Here is a 22,281-nt window from a genome sequence, read left to right on the forward strand (position 1 = left end):
TCATTAAGAAAAAAAAGAAACTAACTTCAATCTGCTTCCTGGGACCTTCCCGGGATGTCATAATTTAAAACACGCTGAGCAAAAGTCACTTGGAGGAAGAAAAAAAAATATGAATGGACAACCCGCCCCCAAAATTAAAGACATGTAGTACAGTACATGGTCACACAATAAAAAAACTTTTTAAATTGCGGTGACAGAACATGCCCCCTGGCATGTGGCTGGCATGTTCGCCCCGTGTCCGTGTGGCTGTGGTCTTACAGGGTTTCTTCATTTTTGTTTTTTCTCATCCTTGTAGCCCAAACCTGCCCTTCTTAGTGTCTCAGAGACAAACCCCGAGAATTGCGGCTGATCAACAGTCTCTGCCAGGGGGTCGATTACTTAATGGACCTGCGGCGACCCACCGTGACACGCTCCATGAATCATACGCGACCCATTCGCATTAAAAGTAATGGCAACTTTCGATCGACCGGTGGCCACCTGTCGTTTAAGAGACTCTGCCATGGGTGGCGATTTTTGGTGACCAAAGGACCCACATGAATTATTTGTTTAGATCTCGCACAGGTTCTAAAAACACGAAGATTAAAGATGTGTGAGATAACCGGAAGGTAACTCCGGTACAGCAGGACCCCGGTCACCACAAGCAAAGCCCAATCACCGGTGACAAAAGCCAACAGAGTAAAAGAAACGAGCAAAAAAAAAAAAATAATAATCAAAATAAAGGCACAGCAGCCTGGGCTCTGCCACCCACGAGACGACAGGAGAGGAGAGCTCAGCCGCAGCGCCAATCCGGATCATCGCTCAGCTCAGGACTCCTGCTGGGGGTGGGATTGAAGGGGGTCACAGCGGCTCAGACCTCAGACCACCTGTGACCGGACGAATCTCGTAAGGTCAAGGTGAAGTGTCACCTCCTGCTTGGGCTGTGGTCACAGTGCAGCCCCCTCTCAGGTGACAGAGGTAAGCAGGCCTTTGTGCTTTTTCACTTTCTGCGCCCCAGGTGGTCTTCGGCTCTCAGTTCTGTTAATTTGTGAACTCAGACCCACAGAGGCTTCAAGGAGACGTCAACTTTGGGCAAATCTCGGCACACTTGGTCTCCGTCAGACTTGTCACTGTCACATCTCTCATGGCCTACACTCAGTGTCACTGTCAGACTTGTCACAGCCTGTGCTTGGTGTCACTGTCACATCTGTCCCAGCCAGCGCCAGACCTGTCCCGGCCAGCGCTCAGTGTCACCGTCACATCTGTCACGACAGGCACTCGGCATCACCGTCAGACCTGTGCTTGGTGTCACTGTCACATCTGTCTCGGCCTACACTCGGTGTCACCGTCGGACCAGTCATGGCCAGCACTTCTTCTCTCAGCAGGGTCTGAACAAATGGACTTTTACTCAGGGCAGGTAACCAGATGGCCACACTGGACGTCCCACAGTCTCGGCCTCGCTCAGTTCTGATGTTTCCGCAGGGACGTCAACTGCACAGTGAGCTCTGGTCCAGCACTCATCGGACGGGGCAGACCCGAGTGGCATCGGTTCTTATTGTTTAACTGGGGGTCATCATCGCCAATGCGCCATCACTGGCTCGTGTTTGAAGACCATAGCAGTGACAGCCTTTCATTGCCCACCATAAAGACGATGGGTTTCTGAGGAGCTTCTCAGCCAATCCCATGTGGTGTTTCAAGGAGGCACACGACAAGGCCAGGAAACGAAGACACAAACACACATTTATTAAAAAGGAAGAGTCTGAACCTCAGCCCGCACACCACCACCCCCCCACCCCCCCCAGCTCCAGGACCACTGGCCTATACCGACCACCGGAATCGTGTGGCTTACCCTCCCAAACACAGAGTGATTACAGCGATTCTGGGCACACCATGCAGTTAGGCCGCCGGTCCACAAGCGTGGAGACTGCAGCACAGAGGCGTTCGTGTCGGCCAGGACAGCTCGTGCTGGAAGCCCCCAGTCCTCACACTGCGTGTCCATTAAGCAGCCTCAGGATTTTTTACATTTATTTTTTTTTTTGTTTGGTCTGCTCCACAGCTGTTCACTCAAGTGTAAAGCTCAAAGTCCAGACGTCGGGAATTGTAGAAACAGGATTCGCCCTGACCGACTTTCCGGCAGTATACGCCTTCCTGGAAGTAGCCATCGTCCACCCAGCACTGCAGAGAAGAAGAAGAAGAAAAGAAAATGAAATGAAACCAGTGGATTGTGGGAATCAGAAGGAGGAGGAGGAGGAGGCAGCGGTGGCCCAGACAAAGGGTCTCCACGCGGCTCTCTACGCCCTTTTATTTACTTGGACAACAGCATCCTGTTCACTCTGAAGGAAGACACACCTGTGCAGGTGAAGATTTCCAAACACAAACACGACGCGCCACACCGGGGTCTCCAATGTTTCTCTTGCGTTTGCTTTGTGAATATTCTGTGTGTGAAACAGAAAAGACGCCGCCGGGATGCAAGTTTCAAAGATATAATATATACAGTATAGAAAAAATACTTTTTAAAAACCACGCTTATATTAAGTTAAAAAGTGTACTAAAAAGTAAAAGTAAATCTCTCCTACATCACTCGTAAAATAAAATCTTAGCAGAAGCGCCCACCTTTTATTTTACGAGTGATGTAGGAGAGATTTTTACTTTTTAGTACACTTTTTAACTTAATATAAGCGTGGTTTTTAAAAAGTATTTTTTTCTATACTGTATATATTTAAATATATTAATTTATATATTATTTTCAACTTTTTAGTCTTGGGCTTGTTTTAGTATAATTTTGTAATTCCCTTTAATATTTCTCTCTGTTACTAGCGCCATCTATTGGTGAAATCTTCAACTATTCTTCATATGAAAATTTCATTTCTTAATTAACATGGATTAATTGATCAATTAGTGACTATTGATTCATGTATTGGCATTGGAAGTGAGTGAGTGTGCAAGATGTCAAGTCATTTGGACAACAGGACGTGGGTTAAATATCGATTGCAAGATTGGTACCGGACAACAAACAGGTGAAGTTAAAAGAAGCGGGGTAATGACAAAAGCCTCGTCTGAAACTAGAAAATCAAACCAGAAAAGAATCCATCCATCGATTATCCAACTCGCTATATCCTAACTACAGGGTCACAGGGGTCTGCTGGAGCCAATCACAACACACACAGAGCACAAGGCAGGAAACAAACCCCAAGCAGGGCGCCAGCCCACCACAAGGCACACACACCAAGCACAATTTAGGATCGCCAATGCACCCAACCTGCATGTCTCTGGACTGTGGGAGGAAACCCACGCAGACACGGGGAGGACATGGAAACTCCACGCAGGGAGGACCCGGGAAGCGAACCCAGCTCTCCTAACTGCGAGGCAGCAGCGCTACCCACTGTGCCCTCATGCCGCCCGCGAGAAAAGAATCAAATGGGCAAAAGTTTGAGATTCCTGTCTGACCCCCGGACCCCTTCTGCTGATGTCGATGCTTTTCTTCTCACAGTCCCACAGGATGCGCGTGTCTGGCGTGTATTGAGGAAGGGGACGTCCAACTGGGGACCTGTCCATCTCTCACACCACACACTCCGACGGCCGTCCCCTTCCTTTCCTTTCAGGTTGCGCTCATCTCTAGAGATACCAGCAGACCCCCCTTTGTATGTCATCTTCACTTTCTTGGGAATCCGTCACATAGAACAACCTTCACTTCACAAAATGACGATAAAGGGACACGTTTGTCAATAAAGTGGGTTTGTTTCGGCCATTTCTGAACCCAGAATTGAACTCTAGGAGTACACCAGTACCCTGCCACCCAGTTACTTGCTTTAGCAGGGGTGGGCAGCATCGGTCCTGGAGGGCCGCAGGTTTCTTAATGAGAAGTCAATTATTGCTGATGAAGAGGCACTTACTGCTCAAGTGACATTTTAGTGGTCTCGCTTGTTAAGGTCCCCCCCCCCAATTACTTATTTCAATCTTAAACGCTGCACTCGGTGTTTTAATGGCTCCTTATTAGCAATGAGATGTAAAAGACAAAGCAGCCAGCAGTTCACCATCTCGCATGTTTCCATTTACATCTCTGTGTGTGTCCATCATGCACGGTTTGATTTATTAAAACACTTAATGTGACAAACTGAAAATGATTCGTTTTAGGCTTCAAATCATTTTTTTAGGAAAAAAAAAAAAAATACATGAGCGAGTAAAGCACGTCAGCAAAACGAATCCTCCGAGGAGAGAGAAACTCGCTTAGCCGCTGATAGACAAGGGGGGCGCCCGGCGACTCTGCATTTCATTTTTTTTTTTTCCGACGATGTCAACAGTCCCTAGGAGCAGCACGGGCTGACACTGCTACTTTTAATATAAAGGTCTGATTATAAATAGAGATAAATGATTGTGTATCGATATTATCAATTAGTTATGATAAGACCCAAGGAGCTATGATATTTGACAAGTGGTTCTGATGACCTTTTCCTCCATCTCAGTGTATCAGAAAGTCGCACTCCTGAATTTTTGGACACTGGTCAGCAGAAGCAGACTCTTTAATGTCAAAGTGGAAACAGATCTCTGCAAAGGGGTCCAAACTAACTACAAATATAAAAGACAAAGTAACTGATCATATAAGCACTCTCCCCATTTTAACAGGTCACCCCTAAATCCTCACTGGGGCAGTCCAACGGCTTTAGAAGTCCCAACATTGGATCACCGGTCTGGGATTTCAGTCGATTGTATCTGAAAGGTCCAACTTGAGGAGACAGTCAGTATGGTGGCCTACCCTACACAATGAAGACAAAGGGAACACTCCAAGTAATTCCATGAAATGCACAGCTCAGGGGATGGAGACAAGAAAATATCCAACTCACTGAATATCCACTTAAATGAACCATTAAGAACGTGAAAAGAGCAGAGCACAGCTATAAAACCGCCAAGAGCAGGCCACCCAGAAAGAATGAGGAGATGACTAGCAAGGGAGGCCATCAAGAGCCCTATGAGATGTTACGATGGCAGAGACTGGAGAGGCTGTGCAGAGAACTGCTGCCCAGGTGCGCCACCAGCCACAGCTTTATGGGAGAGCGGTAACAAGAAAAAACACACAGGACATCTCAGCAGAAGGCACCCTGGGGACTCTGGAGAAGTCAGCTAGAAGGTTCTATAGGGTGGTCCAGATCTAATTATGCAATTTACATTACGCTATAACTTAAGTTTATTACATAGAAAATCACCTGAAAACTCCTGGACCATCAGGAAGTGTGCAAACTGACGACATGAAGAATCGTCTTTGCGCCGAACTGGAATCGTCCCCACATAAATCAAAGTCATCCAGACAATCTGGATCTGCATAATTAGATCTGGACCACCCTGTATGGTCTGATGAGACCACAATTGAGCTTTCTGCCCATTAGCCTAACTGCCATGTTACACAGCACATTATCAAACACAGACACACACCATCTCTCTCTGCGAATCACAGTGGTGGCAGCATCTGGCTGTGGGGATGCTTCTCAGCAGTAGGCCCTGAGAGACCTGTGAGGGTAAAAGGAGTGCAGCCAAATACGAGGAAGTCCAGAAGGAAAACCTAATGTAGCCTCGGGAGGAGACCAGCAAGATGACGAGTCAAATGACTTCAAAAGAACTATATGGACAACCTGGAGTGGTCAAGTCAGGGTCCAGTCCTCAATCCAATGGAGAATTTCGGGCTGGACCTATCAAAGGCTGGCCACTCACAATAACCACGACACCTGACAGAGCTTGGTTAGTCTTGAATGAGGAAAACGGTCCAATCGAGAGAGACCTGCGCACACAGACTCAAGGCCGTCACGGCTCCCATCTGCTAAATGTTGACGTGACTGGGGTGTGCGTTCAATGACTTGTGTGTTATGTTTGTAATTCATTCAGACCACCATGTAGAGATTGGTTTTCACTTTGACATTCAAGAGTCGTTTTCTGCTGATCAATGTCAAGGAAGCCTAATGTTGTAGAACAACAAAAATGTGAAAAATTCCAAGGGCGTGGATATTTTTCATAAGGACTGTAAACAGAATTGGAAGAGACAAAGGACAGAATGTCAACTCATCAGAGAAGAAGAATGGAAAATAAGTGCAACATCACCTTCATCTGCTGGCTGCTGAAGGGGCCGTATATCTCGGAGTTGTCTGAATTCTCCCACTTGTACTCCCACATCACCTCGGTATCGCCACCTAGAACAGACAGCAACAGGGATTTTACCACAACAGTCGAGGTCCAGAAGAGAAATGCCACCACCAAAAGAAGGTACAAACTTTTCTCCTCTTCTTCATCTGCGTCCTTTTCCTTCTGCTTAATTCCATTCTGTCCCTCATCAAAATCCTCACCAAACATGTCCAGGGCCGCATCCTCATCCACGACACGCTTCTTCTCTTCAGCCGTTCTGATCCTATGGGCTAGCTTCTCGTAGGTATGCTGGTAGATTTCATACTCGCCACACACTACTAACTGGTCAGCTAGCCCAGTGAGTCGCTCTAAGGATGGCTTGTCCGGTTCAAGGTCACTCTGTCCCACCCCTCGCTTTGAACTTGGTTTCCTCATCCCTCCCAGTCTGCGCAGAGCTCTGGCAACTGTCTCGCCCGGTTGGAGAAGCTCCACCACACTCCTCAGTAGGGTCATTTTGTCCATGGACCTGAAAGCAGCTTCATCCTCGGAATCTGACTTTTCTACCTCATTCTTGGAATCGCCTTCCTCATTTTCATCTTCCTCCTCCTCCTCTTCTTCCTCTTCCTCCTCCTTTTCTTGTCTTTGTTCCTCATTCTCAGCCTCGTTGTCCGTCCTGGGTCTCTTCTTTGCCAACAAGGAAGCTTTCCTTTTCACAACTTGCTGCGACTTGATCTTCACCTGAAAGGCAGAAAGACCACAGGTTGTGTTTTTCAAGAGAGTGAGAGACCAAGTTTTTAATCTTTTGTAGCGAGACCTACTGGGAATGCCCAATCCCTACCGTACACCTCCTTACGAATTTACCCAGTCAATATTGTCCAGCCAGTTGTCCCTGATCTGCTCTTCCTTATTCAGGAAGTAATTCCCCTCAGAATCAAAGTGGCCTTCCTCCATTTCTTCTTGTAGGTTGAAAGGCGTTATTCTGACCCCCTCATCAAAGTCAATGGTTGCCGACTCCTGACCTATTGAGACCAACATGAACAGTAAGCAAGCAACCAAATAAAATAACATCAAATAAAAATGGACAATGAAGGTGCCGATACCTGCAGTTGATGTAGAAGCCCCCCCCTAAATTATACGCCCTCATCCATTTGTCTTAAGTCAGTCTTGTGGGCATTTGAGATGGAAGGAATTCAAAATGTATAGGGTGGTCCAAATCTAATTATGCAATTTTCATTACGTTATAACTTATTAAGTTTATTACATAGAAAATCACCTGAAAACTCCCAGATCATCGAGAAGTGTGCAAACTGACGACATGAAGAATCGTCTTTGCGCCGAACTGGAATCGTCTCGCCATAAATCAAAGTCATCCAGACGATCTGGATCTGCATAATTAGATCGGGACCACCCTGTACTCACCTCTCAACAAAATTTTTTTATTTAGTTTTGTACGTGAAACGACACCAAACAACCAAAGTGCAGATGTTCGTCCATCTCGCAGTGAAGAGGACCACTCAAGTGATCTTTGGTTTAGGAGGGTTGAGCCAGTTTAACGGGTGTGCAGATGGCTGGAGTGGTCAAGGTGTGCACTAAAAGTTCTTAAACTGCATGGACAGGGGATGGCAGCCATGTTGGCCTGGACCTTCCTGGCCAGTCTGTGTCTTTCTGCTGCAGCTGTCCGTTCCACCTCATGTGTTACTGCACCCTTTCGAAAGGTGGGAGGGCACTACTCAACACGGTCAATAAGTTCTCGCCTATCTGCATTAACGCCAAAAGCTTTTAATGACAACTTTAAGGGGTTTCTGTAGAGCTACCTTTGGACTCCACTGGAACATTTCCCTTCCTGTAGTTCACCACAAAACGGCCTCCTGGGCTGGCAATGTTCTGGAAAGGTCTGCTTCAGGATGGCGATATTTCTGCAGTTGGGATTATTAGATAACTAGCAAAATACCGGCGCTTCGCAGCAGAGAAGTACAGTAGTGTGTTAAAGAAGTTATGAAAAAGAAAAGGAAACATTTTAAAAATAACGTAACGTGATTGTCAATGTAATTGTCGTCGGCTTATTTTAGTATTGAGAGTGAATTTGAGGATTGTAAAGAGTTTCATTTATGATTGGAAATGCTGTGTTTGAGAAACACACATTTTTAGGATGTAAGGATCTCTTTGTAAACGGCGTTTGCAGTTCTTCTGTAAAATGACCAAGCTGTCTGCTGAGCTCACTCTTCAGCATGCTGTGTACAGTTGGCTATGAGAGAAGCAATCTTGTGTCAAGTTAATGGCGACTTTTTTAGAGTCTGGCCCTGTGACTTATTTATTGTCATAGCGAAGCAGACCCTTACTGGAAATTGGAGGCGTCTGAAGTGGAATCAGTATGGGTGAGGTTTAGAGGTATCCTGAAAGAAGAACGAGCAGTCCTTCCACCATTGAAGCAGTGGAGTAAAGAAGAAGGGAGCAGCGAGCACAACAAAGAGCTGAGGAAGGTAAGGAAGTGAGTGAGGAGGCACATGAGCGCGGGATGTCGTTAATGTATATCGGCAGAGAGCCAACCACGACGTAGGTGCGCGGAAAAAGGAAGGGGGACTGGGGGCAGCCCTGGTGCGTTTCTGCCGTGAAATAAATCCACTGTTAATAGAAATAAGGAATGAAACCGCCAAAAGGAGAAGTCAGTTCCAAAAGTTCCTTACAGCATAATAGTGAGAACTGCCAAAAAGAAAACGTTATTTTCGAAGGTTTGCTACGGGACATGGCGCAAAATGAAGCATACTTAACGTTTGTAAGTAAGTACAGTGTAAAGGATGAGCACGGGAAATTTGAGCTTCCTACATATATTGGAAGTCGCAGAAATAGTGAGGAGGGGTTTCCCCTTTCTATATATACAGGTTAGGGGGTACACCCCCCACTTGGGCGCTGCAATAGGACATGAAACATACTTAACTTCTGTAAGTACACTGCAAGGAATGAGCACCTTTATGAAAAGTGGGAGAATTAGTGAGGAGTCAGGGGGGGCTTTGCCTTTTAGAGGTATGGATTTAACCTTTGCGAGACACTTGGAGACAACGGATCAAATTCAAGATGAGTTACAAAAGTCCATATGGTCATCCTAAACTCATATGCTATGGAGTTCCTTCAAATGGCCCAATATACTTGGTAATGACGAATATGGATTGGTCATAACATGTATCAAGTCATCTCGGTAAATGACATGGCACAGATGCATTTCAGGAGTTTAGTTTATTGGATGTTGATGTAGCAAAGGAAGAATATGAAGGAACTGTTTTTTTTTTCCTCAGCAAAAATGGATGCCTACTTCCATGGTCACACTGCAATGCTGCCGTTCCTTACGTATGTCTCCACGCGGCCTCGTCTGCCTCATCCACTGCCAGCACATTCAAGCTGCCTCGAACCTTAGAGACAACACCATCTGCTTCACATTCCCCAGCTCTGTTAGTCTAAAAACATCAAGTGGTTCCTTAAGGAGGCTCGCCAGTTGGCTGCACACCCAGGTCAGTGAATTTCAGCAGAGAAGTGTCTGCCAAGTGCTTGTAGACATGTCCTCTCTATCTGAGCCCGTCATCAATACTCTCTGCTGGCTTCTTTTTTTTGGCCAACTACCATCCCCAATGATCCTTCTTATGATGTATTTTTCTTTTCTCCAGCTTCTGCGCTCTTTATTATTTTCATTTTAGTTTCCAATGCTATCATGACTAACTGGGTAAGGAATAATGTATTATTTTCTAAAATGTAAATGTAAAATACCTCCGGACTCACAACAACTTTGTGTTCCACAGGATAACACAGTATTAAAAACAGATGAGAAATGCATGTAGGATGGTGGTACAATAAACTCCATTACCCTCTCGTTAACCCCAAGCTTGACCAAGGCTTGGAATTCTACGTTATTATAATTTGACCCCCAAGTCTGACTCGGGGTGACGTTTAATGATCCGCTTTAGGGTGTAAAGCCCAAATAACTCTCGGGATACCATTCTGCTGCCATCTAGTGGATGACATAACATTACGCTGAAACAAAACCACACAAAGTTTTATGCATTTTGCTTACTCTGTGGTAATCATTATTCATGAGTGGGCGGAGCCTTCAACCAAAACCCACAATGGCACGTCAAACAGAAGCTGTAAAGCAAGTTTAAAAACAAACTGAAACCGACCCATTAGTTGAATCAAGCGGCAGTGAGGACAATGTGAATTGGTCATCGGATGTTCAGTACTGTTCATAATGAAGCAATTTCAAATGTTGATTTAAGAGGAGATGGGGAAGCCATGTTCCAGGTACACGAACTTGTGCGTTTGCCACAGCAGGTTTTGTTCCGGCTTTATTCTCATGTGACGAGGATGAATAGGATTAGAAATGAGGACATTAGAGGGTCGGCTCAAGTTGGACGGTTGGGAGTCAGAGAGGTTAGATGGCGTTGGTTTGGACATGTGCGGAGGAGAGAGAAGGGTGCTAAGGACAGAGGAGCCAGCCAAGTGGAGGTTTATGGATGTGCTGAAAGAGGACATGCAGGTGATGGGTGTGACACAGCAAGAATGACGAGGACAGGAAAAAATGGAAAAAGATGATCCACTGTGGTCACCCCTAACGGGAGCAGCTAAAAGAGGAAGAATTCTCAAATGTTTCAACAACTGAGATATCGCTTTACTTCCTGTTGAAGCCCATTCTTGACGATTCCCTAATACTTACGTGTTTCTGAGTCAAGATGCTGAGAAGTCTCAACAGCAATGGCAAATGGTGACAGAGGGCTGCCCTGAGTGATTCCTTCTTCTAAGTCAAAATATTCACTTTATATTATTTACACGAACAGATGCTCTTGGGCTACAGTGTAAACGTTTATTCCAGGTACATAAAATGGGCCCAAACTCAGATTTACAATTTGCGGTAAATAAATATCTCCATTTGTATTTATTAAAGGTTTTGACAGCTGGACCTTAGGAAGGTCAAGGACTACAAATCTATACGTCACAATGGATAATTGCTGGTTTGATCGTTTTTGATGTTTGATTTTGAGAAAAATTTTAAATGGATGAACCCATACAGTATACAAAACGTGACTCAACAATGTAAGATGTACCAACGAGTCAGATTTCATACCTTCAATGTCCTCTGTAGCCAGGATGTTGTATTTTGATCCATCTGAGCCTCCTTCACCCTCGTCATCCTCTTCATCACTGTCTATGGAGTGTTTACCTTTGAACCTGCTCCCTGGACCACTGGATTGTTCCAAACTGCCACAGTGCTGCCAACGACAAGGACATATTGAACCAGTGTCTTCATAAGAGGGAACAGACGTACACTACACTACAGTACAGTACAGGTCTTTAAGACACAAAAGGCACTTGTGCTGCTTCAGATCCGTACAACACCCCTCTACCAATTCCACCATTTTCTTACAATTACCTTCTTGATGGGAAAGTCATCTTCAGCCTCGGCAATCCCATCTTCAAAAGTCACTTTACGTTTAGACATTTCTAACTTCTGTCCTACACAGGAAACAAACAGCAGCAGCATAAGTGATTTAGGGATTTACATTGTTAGACATCAATATCATCCATCATCAAATTTAAAACTGCTGAAGGGTAACAGCAGACAACAGCAGCACTGGATGCTAAGCAGGAATCCACCCAGATGGTAGACCAGAGCATTACAGGGCACATGGAATCAAACCTCTGTGTTCAGCTATAGATGGCCACTCTGGCAAGACAGTTTATTAATCTTAAGGTGGTTTCACGCCAAGGTAGTGTGGAGCAGCGGTTTGGAACTTTGGTGTGCTTTCCACAGTTGTCCAGAATGCTTAGGTTGACGTGAACAAGTCGACTGCACCCTGGTGTACAACAAAACAACCAGTCCAAGGTCGGTCAACCTGTGCACGTCTACCACCAGATTACATTTCTGAGCCACTTTGTCTCTCTCACCATCGGGCAGCAGCTGACCACATCCCTCGATTATAATAAAACAAAATCCTGCGATGAGACAAGACTTTTTGGAAGGAAGTCACTCGAGACGGAGACTTCTGCCATGAGATTCTTTCAAGTCATGCCATACTTACAACTAGTGCTAGGAGGTATACTTGTTCATAACGAAAACTGTTTTTTTTTTATTTTTGTTAGGATATGGATTTTTCTTATACCACAATACTGGTTTAAATAGCCTAAACAACGTTTGCAACGTGGTGCAGTGGTAAACTGTTTAAGGGGGGACCTTTTTCACTGCTAAACACGCATGCAACGGAGTACATAGGTTGGTGGAGGTACTGAGCGGAGAAAATGGACAGAGAACATTCAGAAACTGAAGCTGTAGCAGACGATAAAGTTGAACGTGATGACACAGAAGAACTTTTGCCGAAAAAAGGAGCCGCGTCTGTTGTCTGGAGATACTTTGGTTTTAAGCTAAAGTTGTCACCACCTCAGCCGCAAACATGCTTTGGAGTACCATGAATGTATGGAACTAAGATCAGCACCCTGCACGTCCGCAGGTAAAACTGAAAAAGCGAGAGGACACTCGAGTCAGACGTCACTTGTGGACGCGCTTGCTGGAGGTACTGCCTACGACAAAAAGAGCAAGCGGTGGATCGAGATAACCAGCGCCATTACAGTTCAGATAGCGGACGTGTCAGTGGACAGAGATTGTTAACATTAACAGAAAGTGGAGTTGCTTTACAAAAAACATTTATTTATTCCTTTTCCGAGACCTGTTCAGTGCAATGCAACTTTTGACAAGCACCTCTGGATATTTTACGAAGTCTGAATGCCTCTTTGGATGGTTGAAAATATGTTGTCAGAATTATAGTTTAAGTTGCTTGCAAAATTTGTTCAATAGAAAGGTGCTATATTTTGACTGCAACGGCCATGCAATGCGATTCCTTCTCTTTATTAGTGCCACCCCCTTGAAAACACTTTATAGGGCCATGCAAACCTGCATTAATACTTGTATGCACAGTAAAATGTTTTTTTGTACAATGTACACTTCTCATGACAGTGGAATAGGTAATTCTCAGCCAGTCTACTGCAGTGGAAAATGTGGTTGACATCCACTCATGCATGGGAAAAAAAATACCGCGATATAGAATTTTAGTCATACCGCCCTGCACTACTAACAACTATTCTCAAACAAGACCACAGTCATCAGGTGCATTCCTGCACTTAACCTGGACAGACACCAATCCATTAAAGGGCTTACTTACGACCACACAAACAAACACACACACTTACTTACGAAGAGCCAGTTTAGAGTCACCCATTCATCTAAATATGGCAACGAGAAACGATGACGTCAAATAAATTAACGTGAAAATTGTCGATCGGTTACACGGCAAATTCATTAAATGCGTAACAAAGGACTCTGCTGAAGCAGGTGGTGGTGATGGTGCAGAAGATGAAAACATCAACTTACAATATCACGAAGAATATCAACAACCGTTATCACCATTTGGTCTTCTACCGCACGAATCACTGTAGAAAGAAGGACGTATCGTAATGTTATTGGTAATTCATGTCTGAGTGATGGGCTATGCAACAGGACAAGATTAGTTGTATTGAAAACTGGTCGAACAATTCTGACATGTAAAATTTTAATGGGCGACAAGTGAGGTAATGTGGTACATTTTAACATGAGACACCGAAGGAGATCTTGATATGCCATTCGTATTAAAACATTTACAGTTTCCCGTTAGAATAGCTTTTGCTATGACAATAAAAAAAAAAAAAAAAATCACAGGGACAAACATTCGAAAAAGTCGTTTTATTTATTAGAGAGAAAGAAACGAAATTCACTCACGGGCAGGTGTTATCACGATGAAAGTCCAAACACGGAATCAAAGTTCAAAGCGATACTGATGAAAAGTTAATTCTAAAAATTGTTTTAACTGAAGTTTTAAAATAAAATGAAAAAAATGCATATGTAACAATTTCTATGAAAATAACAATCTCTTTAAATTGTATATCATGTTAACCAAACCCGGGGCTGGTGAGTGAAGCAACCCTAGTTTACATATACATATATATATATATATATATATATATATATATATATATATATATATATATATATATATATCTCCATTATCCAACCCGCTATATCCTAACTACAGGGTCACGGGGTCTGCTGGAGCCAATCACAACACACACACACACACACACACTGTACACTGAATACACCCCACTTCATTTGTCAGAAAACCTTTAGTTTCCTTTCAGTATCAACATTTTCTATGAGATGCTGTACTACAAAATACTCACACAAATGTGGGCCATTGATTGCAAACAAGATTTGTTAATTTGCACACACAAAAAAAGTGATTTTCCTAACAAATTCATTCAAGCCCATGTTGCAACAATGAGTACACCCCAATTACAGTCTTAGGAGAAAAGCCACAGTTAAGACTACAAAATTCTAATGAATGGACAGTCAACCACAGGCGAGTCTAATGATTCATTTAAGAGGAGTCCAGCAGACAGGTGACTATACTTAACAAAGAAAAGCCCTTCTCATTTCATGCTGTCAGCAATGGCTCCACATGGAAGAGAAATGTCAACAAATCTGAGAAAGGAAATCATTACTTTACACAAAAAAGGTGCGGGCTACAAGAAGATCAGCAAAGCTTTACATATCAGTCAAAATACTGTAGCAAAAGTGATCCAAAAATTTAAGAAAGATGGACGTGCAACCTTCTTACAGAGATGTCCAGGCTGTCCACGGAAGTTAACATCTCGACAGAAGCGTCTTCTGATGAGAAGGGTTGAAGAAAATCGCCATGCAAGTTCACTGCTGTTAGCTAAAGCAGTAGAAAGCCAAACTGGGGTAACCGTTTCCCGTGACACCATACGGCGCACACTGCAGAGGAATGGCATGCATGGGTATCGTCCACGAAGGAAGCCTCTCCTAAAGACCACGCACAAAAAAAAACACGCCTAGAATTTGCTAGGGCCCATCCTGAAAAAGATGAAGACTACTGGGACTCTATACTCTGGAGTGATGAGACAAAGATCACTGTTTGTGGAACTAATGCATGGTGTCTACAGTGAAACATGGTGGTGGCAGTGTCCTTATGTGGGGCTGCATGAGTGCTGCATTTCATTGATGGTATCATGAACTCAACAATGTACTGCTCTCTATACTGAAGGAGAAGATGCCGCCATCACTCCGTGCACTTGGTCATCGTGCACTTTTCCAGCACGACAATGATCCAAAACACACATCTAAAATCTACTGTTGCATTTCTGAAGAACAACAGGGTGAAGGTGATTGAACGGCCAAGTATGTCTCCTGATCTGAACCTAATCAAACACCTGTGGGGAATTCTGAAGCGACAAGAGGAGCATCAGGCTCTAAAAGAGGTTATTCTTGAAGAATGGAAAAAGATAAGATGTTGCAATATGTCGCCATCTTGTTCATTCCATGCCTAGAAAACTTGGTGCAGTCCTTACAAATCACGGTGGTCATACAAAATACTAGATGTAGTAGTTTTTGTTGCAGGGTGTATTCATTTTTGCTTCAACCAATTTGAGTAAAACTGAAGATTTTGTGATCTAAGTTATATTATTAACCTTAATTTCATGTTATGGAGTTAAACAAGTGTTCAATAAAACTCAGCCTTGTGAAAATTTTGGAAATTGTTCTTTTGTTCATTGAGCTACTGATTAAATTCGTACTTTTTAAAGGGGGTGTACTCATTTATGCTGAGCACTGTACATACAACCCCAATGCCAATGAAGTTGGGACGTTGTGTAAAATGTAAATAAAAACAGAATGCAAATCCTTTTCCACCTCTATTCAATTGAATACACGATGAAGACAAGATATCGAATGTTCAAACTGACAAACTTTATTGTTGTTTTGCAAATCTTCACTCATTTTGAATTTGATGCCTGCAACATGTTCCAAAAAAGCTGGGAAAGACTGGGAAAGTTGAAGAATGTTCAAAAAACACCTGTTGTGGACACTCCACAGGTGAACAGGTTCATTGGAAACAGGTGTCTGTCGTGATTGGGTATAAAAGGAGCCTCCTCAAAAGGTTCAGTCGTTCACAAGCAAGGATGGGGCGAGTTTCACCACTTTGTGAACAACTGCCTGGACAAACAGTACACACACAGTATGTATGTGTATATATATATATATATTAGCAGTTGGAGATCCACAAAGGGAGAAAATGAATCACGTATCATAAAGTAGTTTTTATTCCTGAGCTTTCAACCTACCAGGGTCTTCATCAGAGGATAATGCTTAGACTTACAAGAATCAAAGGCAATATATAGCAATACCTTACAGGGGAGGGGGTGGCTAGGTCCGTGTGGGGGGGTGAGGTTGTTGGGAGTAAACTCTTGTTTATTAACAATAAGTTCTTCTTAAGTTTGTATATGCTGGATTTATGTCCAAGTGTCTGTTGATGGCGTTCTCATTTGATAACCAGGATTCAGCCAGCTCTCTAGCACTTTTATTATTGGCTTTAAATTTTACTTGTACATCGTCCCAATTAAATGTATGTCCTGTTGATTTAGTATGCTTATAGATCAATGACAGTGCGTCCTTTCTTCTGACAGCGTTGTGGTGTTCCTGTATACGTGTTGCGATTCTTTTTGAAGTTTGTCCTATGTATACCGCTGAGCACGAACTGCATGGAATGCTGTATACTGCGTTTAGTGTTTCTGCTGTCGATTTCTTGTTTTTGGCATTAAAGAGGATATATATTTAAATATATATATATATATATATATATAAAAGTTTTAAATTCACATGTGATCAGACTGATCAAGCCGTATACAGAGGTAGCGAGAAACGAATAACAGCGTCCAGCGTGACCGATTATCAAAACCCCCCCGTTTTAGATAGATAGATACTTTATTAACCCAAGGTTTTACACCAGTAGGGCGGGCGTCCCCTCAATGCAACTCCTCTTATAGCATAATGTGGGTGCTGGAGGCAAAAGAATGCAACACAGGGCAGTAAATGTTAAACTAGCATTTTAAAACCAACATTACTAACAAATATTTACAGGCCTAAAGACAGGAGCCGTGGGACTTGTGATAACCTCGCCTCTGTTTAGTTTATGTTTTTACAGAAGGCTACAGGAGAATAAATTCACAACATCAAAGAGTGAAGTGAAATTCAAAAGGCAGGTAGGTGTAGAGTCTAAATTCACTTGAACCACAGCACCACCGTATGCCCTCTGCACGGTGTGCCATCTTCTATATATTTGCGTAGATGAATTCTTTTAATTTCTGTAGCATGTGAAGTACCACATCACTGTCATGTACTCCTCCAGCTATACAATTTATTTTTGGATAGCCCAAAATCACAAAAGACGTTCAGCAATGGGATTTAACAGGCCCTGCCTCTTGACAGCCCCCCAGTCTTGACTCTCCAAGACGACAAGGAAAATCTCCAAAAAAAAAAAACCCTTGTGGAGGAAACCTCAGGAAAGGCAGTTGAAAGAGAGACCCCTTACTAGGTAGGTTGGGCGTGCAGTGGGTGTCAAAAACGTATGCAAATCACTTGATCTACCGGCGCTCCATTGCGGTGGGCTTGGTGGTAAATCGCCTCACATTTTAAACCGCCGAGGGGTTGAGTGTCTCGCCAGAGTGACACTATAAACGTCGCCGATACCCGAAGGCACACTCACACCTACCTGCTGCAAATAACCCACCGCTGTTTAGTTCTCAGCCCCCACTTAGTATTTTTTCTTCGATTTTCCAGCAGGGTATAAATCTTAAGAAGCGCCGGATCGGTCGTCCTCTTCAGCCGGTGACTCGCCGTCCCAAACCACGCGCCTGTGCACATGGACGGTGGCCTTTTAAAGGTTCCGCAAATCCCAAGGATTAACTAGCGGGCTACTCAACTCACGAGTGCACACACTTTTATATTGTTATTGAAGGGCTCTGAAAGAAAACGAAAAGTTCTAATGCGGCGTGTGAAGACTGCACCGGTGGGCGGCACACTGCTGGGGTCTTGGCTTCGTAACATCTTCACTAAGAAATGCAGAGTAGTGATTCTCTAGAAAAAAAAGGGTCGCTGAACTGCACTTATCCGTAAATATGGCGAGGCCGCGCGGGTCAGCAGCTCCACGGGGAGCCCGCCAATTGCGCCCCATTAATTCTACATTACACGGGTCTTAGTGGACACACTTTACTAACCAGATGCAAACTACTGTATATGCAATAGTTATAACATAATTCGTACATTTAAATTTTACGTACGGCGTTGAAGTCCCAAAAATATCACAACGTCTTACCTGTGTTACGCAGCGGAGAATCCAAACAAGCCGGAAATCGTGACGTAAAGTGTCGTAAAGTAATGGCAAGCCGCGGATTCCAAGTTGACCAGTCAGAGGCGAAGAAAGTGAGGGCAACGCCACGTGACTATACGTAACAGCGTTGCTGTAAGCTCATTGGGCAAAGCAGAGGACTAGCGCTACATCACGAAGACAACATAAGACGTACGACTGGAGTCCGGCGCTCTGTCTTGTTTAGATTCGGCAGGATCAGGAACCGACGCTGGACGTGGTGCCATACGAGGGTGAAGTTAATCGCATTTTATGTTCAGTCGTGAATTCTTCTGGACAATGTCGCTAATATGCTGTTCTTCAACGTACAATATTTAAAAAAATATATAAATCAATAGCAACCTACTGCAGCAGAATTGCCGTGTTCAGAGTGCCACAAATAAAACTGAAATCCACAGCAACATTTCTTCTGCTTCAGCATATACGTAGTAGAGCACGTTTCATATTTCAATGTTATCTTTGGGAGACGATGTACAAAAGATAAGGACATAGCAGTTGATGCAAATGTGGCAGTTTACAGTTTTTAAATAGAACGAGGGTGTTTGTACCGTGTTAGGCATTATGGATGTAGCGAGAAGTAATGCAAAATGACACTTTGTATTACCTAACTAGGAAGATTACAATATGCAAGCTCTCGAGGCAACTCAGTGCCCTTCTACAGGCAAGATGTAAAGTTTTTAAATAGAGAATTTTATTGTTCGTTGAAGAAGTGTTTTTAGCGACATCTGCTGGTTAAATACGATAAAAAGGTGAAACGGAGAATTCGAATTAAGTCGCCAACTTCAGCCTTGCTGGTGCCAGTTCTTCACATCCACTCACATATGGAATCTGTAATTAATTTAGTTGGGACAAATTTGAGACACCCACCTGCAAAGTACCGGCTCTGGATTTGAACCCAGGATACGGACCACCGCACTGCCGTGCTAACACCAACACGAATGATTACATAAATAAGTGGGCTAGAAAATTGATATGAAGAAAGTGGGTTTGAATGTGGATGTGCAGCTTAATGCAGTTCTATCGAGCCAATCAGGACTGTGGGACCGGTGCTTATCTCAATGGCACAGGAAACAGCCCAGGATAGGACACCAGGCCTTCTCAGGCTCCCCCTCACAGTCACAATCATGCAGGGTCCAGCTTGCCATTGATAATTAAGTGTTGTGTGCTGGGAAACCAACCCAGAAACCACTGTATGTTAATTAGGACATGCAAAGATGAATTTCACTGTACAAACCTCTTAAGAGGTGCACATACCAACATGGACAGCACTGGGGCGCAGCGTTCACGACTGGATGTTATTTTGTTCAATGTAGATGAATAGGACAGATGAGCCTGTAGGGCTGAAAGGCCTGTTCTCTTCTCAGCTGTTTCAATTCAAACCCAGGACCCTCAATCCAGAAAGCAGAAGCGCCAACCACTGCATTGCTCCCCAAGTACAGGAAAACCTTTTTTAAAAATCTGTTCATTGGTTCCACGTCCTTTCATTAAAGTGCCATCTTAATGCAGTTTACGGTCAAGGAGGCCTGCACAATGCAGGGGCCTAAAGTGCTAATCATTCAAAGACCACCGACATCCACAGCCATACAAGACTGTTTACATCATTTACCGTGTCAATTATTTTAACAGAAGCACATCACTTAATCAAGGAAACTGCTAGAATTGTACTTTTGATCTACATTATACATGTCATTCCAGTTTATGGACCCACTCATTATCTACTGGTGCCGGTCATAAAATTAGAATATCATGACAAAGTTGATTTATTTCAGTAATTCCATTCAAAAAGTGAAACTTGTATATTAGATTCATTCATTACACACAGACTGATGTATTTCAAATGTTTATTTCTTTTAATTTTGATGATTATAACTGACAACTAATTAAAGTCCCAAATTCAGTATCTCGGAAAATTCGAATATTGTGAAAAGGTTCAATATTGAAGACACCTGGTGCCACACTCACTCTAATCAGCTAATGAACTCTTTAATGGTCTCTCAGTCGAGTTCTGTAGGCTACACAATCATGTCAGTTGTCCAAAAGACGACCATTGACACCTGGCACAAGGAGGGCAAGACACAAAAGGTCATTGCTAAAGAGGCTGGCTGTTCACAGAGCTCTGTGTCCAAGCACATTAATAGAGAGGCAAAGGGAAGGACAAGATGTGGTAGAAAAAAGTGTACAAGCAATAGGGATAACCGCTTGTACCCTGGAGAGGATTGTGAAACAAAACTGTGGGGGAGATTCACAAAGAGTGGACTGCAGCTGGAGTCAGTGCTTCAAGAACCTCCACACACAGACGTATGCAAGACATGGGCTTCAGCTGTCACATTCCTTGTGTCAAGCCACTCTTGAACAAAAGACGGCGTCAGAAGCGTCTCGCCTGGACTGCTGCCGAGTGGTCCAAAGTTATGTTCTCTGATGAAAGTAAATTCTGCATTTCCTTTGGAAATCAAGGTCCCAGAGTCTGGAGGAAGAGAGGTGAGGCACAGAATCCACGTTGCTTGAGGTCCAGTGTAAAGTTTCCACAGTCAGTGATGGTTTGGGGTGCCATGTCATCTGCTGGTGTTGGTCCATTGTGTTTTCTGAGGTCCAAGGTCAACGCAGCCGTCTACCAGGAAGTTTTAGAGCACTTCATGCTTCCTGCTGCTGATGAACTTTATGGAGATGCAGATTTCATTTTCCAACAGGACCTGGCACCTGCACACAGTGCCAAAGCTACCAGTACCTGGTTTAAGGACCATGGTATCCCTGTTCTTGATTGGCCAGCAAACTCGCCTGACCTTAACCCCATAGAAAATCTATTGTGAAGAGGAAGATGCAATACACCAGAGCCAACAATTCAGAAGAGCTGAAGGCCACTATCAGAGCAACATGGGCTCTCATAACACCTGAGCAGTGCCACAGACTGACGACTCCATGCCACGCCGCATTGCTGCAGTAATCCAGGCCAACTAAATATTGAGTGCTGTACATGCTCATACTTTTCATGTTCATACCTTTCAGTTGGCCAACATTTCTAAAAATCCTTTTTTTGCATTGGTCTTAATTGATATTCTAATTTTCCGAGATACTGAATTTGGGACTTTCATTAGTTGTCAGTTATAATCATTAAAATTAAAAGAAATAAACATTTGAAATACATCAGCCTGTGTGTAATGAATGAATTTAATATACAAGTTTCACTTTTTTAGTGGAATTACTGAAATAAATCAACTTTGTCAGGATATTCTAATTTTATGACCAGCACCTGTATATGCAGTCTGCTGGTGCACGTCGCACAAACTCAAGCCCATCCTGGCAGCAGACGTCACAAACTAACACTGAATGGGGTGCCAGTCTAGAACGGGGTTCACAACTCCGGTTACATACACGGCTTCAGATAGTATTCAGACCCCTTTTATATTTTTCAGATTGTACTGTTTTGCAGTCTCGTTCCCAAATCATTTTAACTTCATTTATACCCAAGAATGACAAAGCGACAACAGGATTTTATAAATGTTGTGCAAATTTATTCAAAATAAAAGATCGAAATGTGATATTTGTACAAGTATTCAGACCCCATTGCTATGCCATTTGAAATCGGGCTCAGGTACCGTCACCTTATATTGCTCATCATTGAGAGGTTTCAACACCTTCTTTGGAGCCCACCCACTGGTCAAAAAAAAAAAAAAAAAAAAATGGCAGACCCCCTTCCTCTATAGAAGGTGTGAGCAAAAACCAGGCCAGGAGGTCAAAGGGACTGCAGGCTGAGCTTAGAGACAGGATTGTGTTGAAGCACAAATCTAGGGAACACTACATTTAAGAAAAGGATTGTAGCATGAAAGGTTCCCCAAGAGCACAGTGGCCTCCATAAAATTTAAATAGAAGTTTGAGATGGCCACCTGAGCAATCACTGGAGAAAAGCCAC

General features: G+C 43.5%; 1 protein-coding gene across 1 annotated transcript; it reads right to left on the reverse strand.

Moving 5' to 3' along the window:
• Positions 1-1,694: 1,694 nt before the first annotated feature.
• cd2bp2 (CD2 (cytoplasmic tail) binding protein 2) lies at positions 1,695-18,413 on the reverse strand. The gene is made up of 7 exons (XM_039765030.1): positions 18,324-18,413; positions 11,498-11,580; positions 11,192-11,336; positions 6,946-7,103; positions 6,234-6,822; positions 6,064-6,152; positions 1,695-2,151 (listed from the first exon to the last, which is right to left on the reverse strand). The coding sequence occupies exons 2-7, from the start codon at positions 11,564-11,566 to the stop codon at positions 2,041-2,043; spliced, it is 1,161 nt and encodes a 386-aa protein (XP_039620964.1). The 5' UTR covers positions 11,567-11,580; positions 18,324-18,413; the 3' UTR covers positions 1,695-2,040.
• Positions 18,414-22,281: the final 3,868 nt, after the last annotated feature.

Source organism: Polypterus senegalus, chromosome 10 (assembly GCF_016835505.1).
Source record: "Polypterus senegalus isolate Bchr_013 chromosome 10, ASM1683550v1, whole genome shotgun sequence".
Taxonomy (NCBI): domain Eukaryota; kingdom Metazoa; phylum Chordata; class Cladistia; order Polypteriformes; family Polypteridae; genus Polypterus; species Polypterus senegalus.